This window comes from Capsella rubella, unplaced genomic scaffold, assembly GCF_000375325.1.
Source record: "Capsella rubella cultivar Monte Gargano unplaced genomic scaffold, Caprub1_0 scaffold_8, whole genome shotgun sequence".
Lineage (NCBI taxonomy): Eukaryota > Viridiplantae > Streptophyta > Magnoliopsida > Brassicales > Brassicaceae > Capsella > Capsella rubella.
In genome coordinates, this window is record NW_006238916.1 from 3,863,856 (window position 1) to 3,865,021 (window position 1,166).

The 1,166-nt window shown below is 34.7% G+C and overlaps 1 protein-coding gene across 1 annotated transcript; it reads left to right on the forward strand.

The window, feature by feature from the left end:
* Positions 1–369: 369 nt before the first annotated feature.
* Positions 370–917, forward strand: LOC111830507. Its single transcript, XM_023782681.1, has 2 exons — positions 370–558; positions 636–917. The coding sequence occupies exons 1-2, from the start codon at positions 370–372 to the stop codon at positions 915–917; spliced, it is 471 nt and encodes a 156-aa protein (XP_023638449.1).
* The last annotated feature ends 249 nt before the right edge of the window (positions 918–1,166 follow it).

Below are 1,166 nucleotides of genomic sequence, written 5' to 3' on the forward strand. Positions count from 1 at the left end.
AAATTTCCGACTAATTGCCGACTAATGTCGTCGGAAGTCCGACGAATTTCTTACTAAACTGTTCTCGGAAATATTTGGTATATAATAAACGGGATTCCAATTTTTTCAATCATTTGCATCCTTGTTAACTTAAAAAATTCGTATATACATAAAAAAGAATGGCTTCCAATATTTATAAGGTTCGAGAGTGGATGTGTCAACGCTTAGATGAAGAAACTGGAGATATGCGGAGAGAATTTAAAGAAGGATTAACAGAGTTTATGCGATTTGCATCAAATCAAGAAATGACGAGGACCGAAGGCATTATGGCATGTCCATGTGTGAAATGTGGTAACGAAGCGTGATCCGGAAACGGGCCTTCTCCCCGATATGGTGACTTTCATGGAAGAGTCACACCGTCGCAAATCGGATGGAACGTTTGTGGATAAAAAGGCGGAAGCAATTGCTCAAAGATGTAGAGCTGCACATGAGGAGAAGCTCACCCAACTATCTCAACTTTCAGATACTCCTCCAGATTACCAATTATCCGTCGCCGAGAAAGATGAAATATTTCGCTCGGTAATTTTTATATCTTTTATTATTATTATTTTTAAAACTTATAATGATTAATATCTAATTAATATAAATTTTTGTAGCAAGTGGAGATTAAAAAGGGACGTAGATTTGGAGTTGGATCAATACCTTTTGACGATGTTGGAGCAGGATCAAGCTCAGCTTCACATGCATCACAAGCAGAAATGACTGCAGCAAATGAGCAAATAGCAGCATTAAAATCTGAAATGAAGCAAATGCATTTTTGGTGTGAGTTGATGGTCCGACAATATCCAAACGCCGTTCCTCTTCCAGGTCCAAGTTCGCAAAATCCAACTGGACAGAGTGAATCAGATAACTTTGATTTCGATTTTGGTCGATCATGAACAATTTGTTGTATGTTTTTAATAAGTTTGTAGAACTTTAAATTTTAATTCAGTTTTTGTATTATAGAAATATTTTTAAATAGTTTTCTTTAAATTATTAAATAGTTTTCTTTAAATATTTTTCTTTTTCTTATATTTTTTAAAAAAATTTATAAAATATTCCGACTAATTTCCGACGTATTTGAAGTCGCTGTCGGAAATTAGACGGAAAACTTAATCGGGAATATTTCCGACGAATATCCGACTACC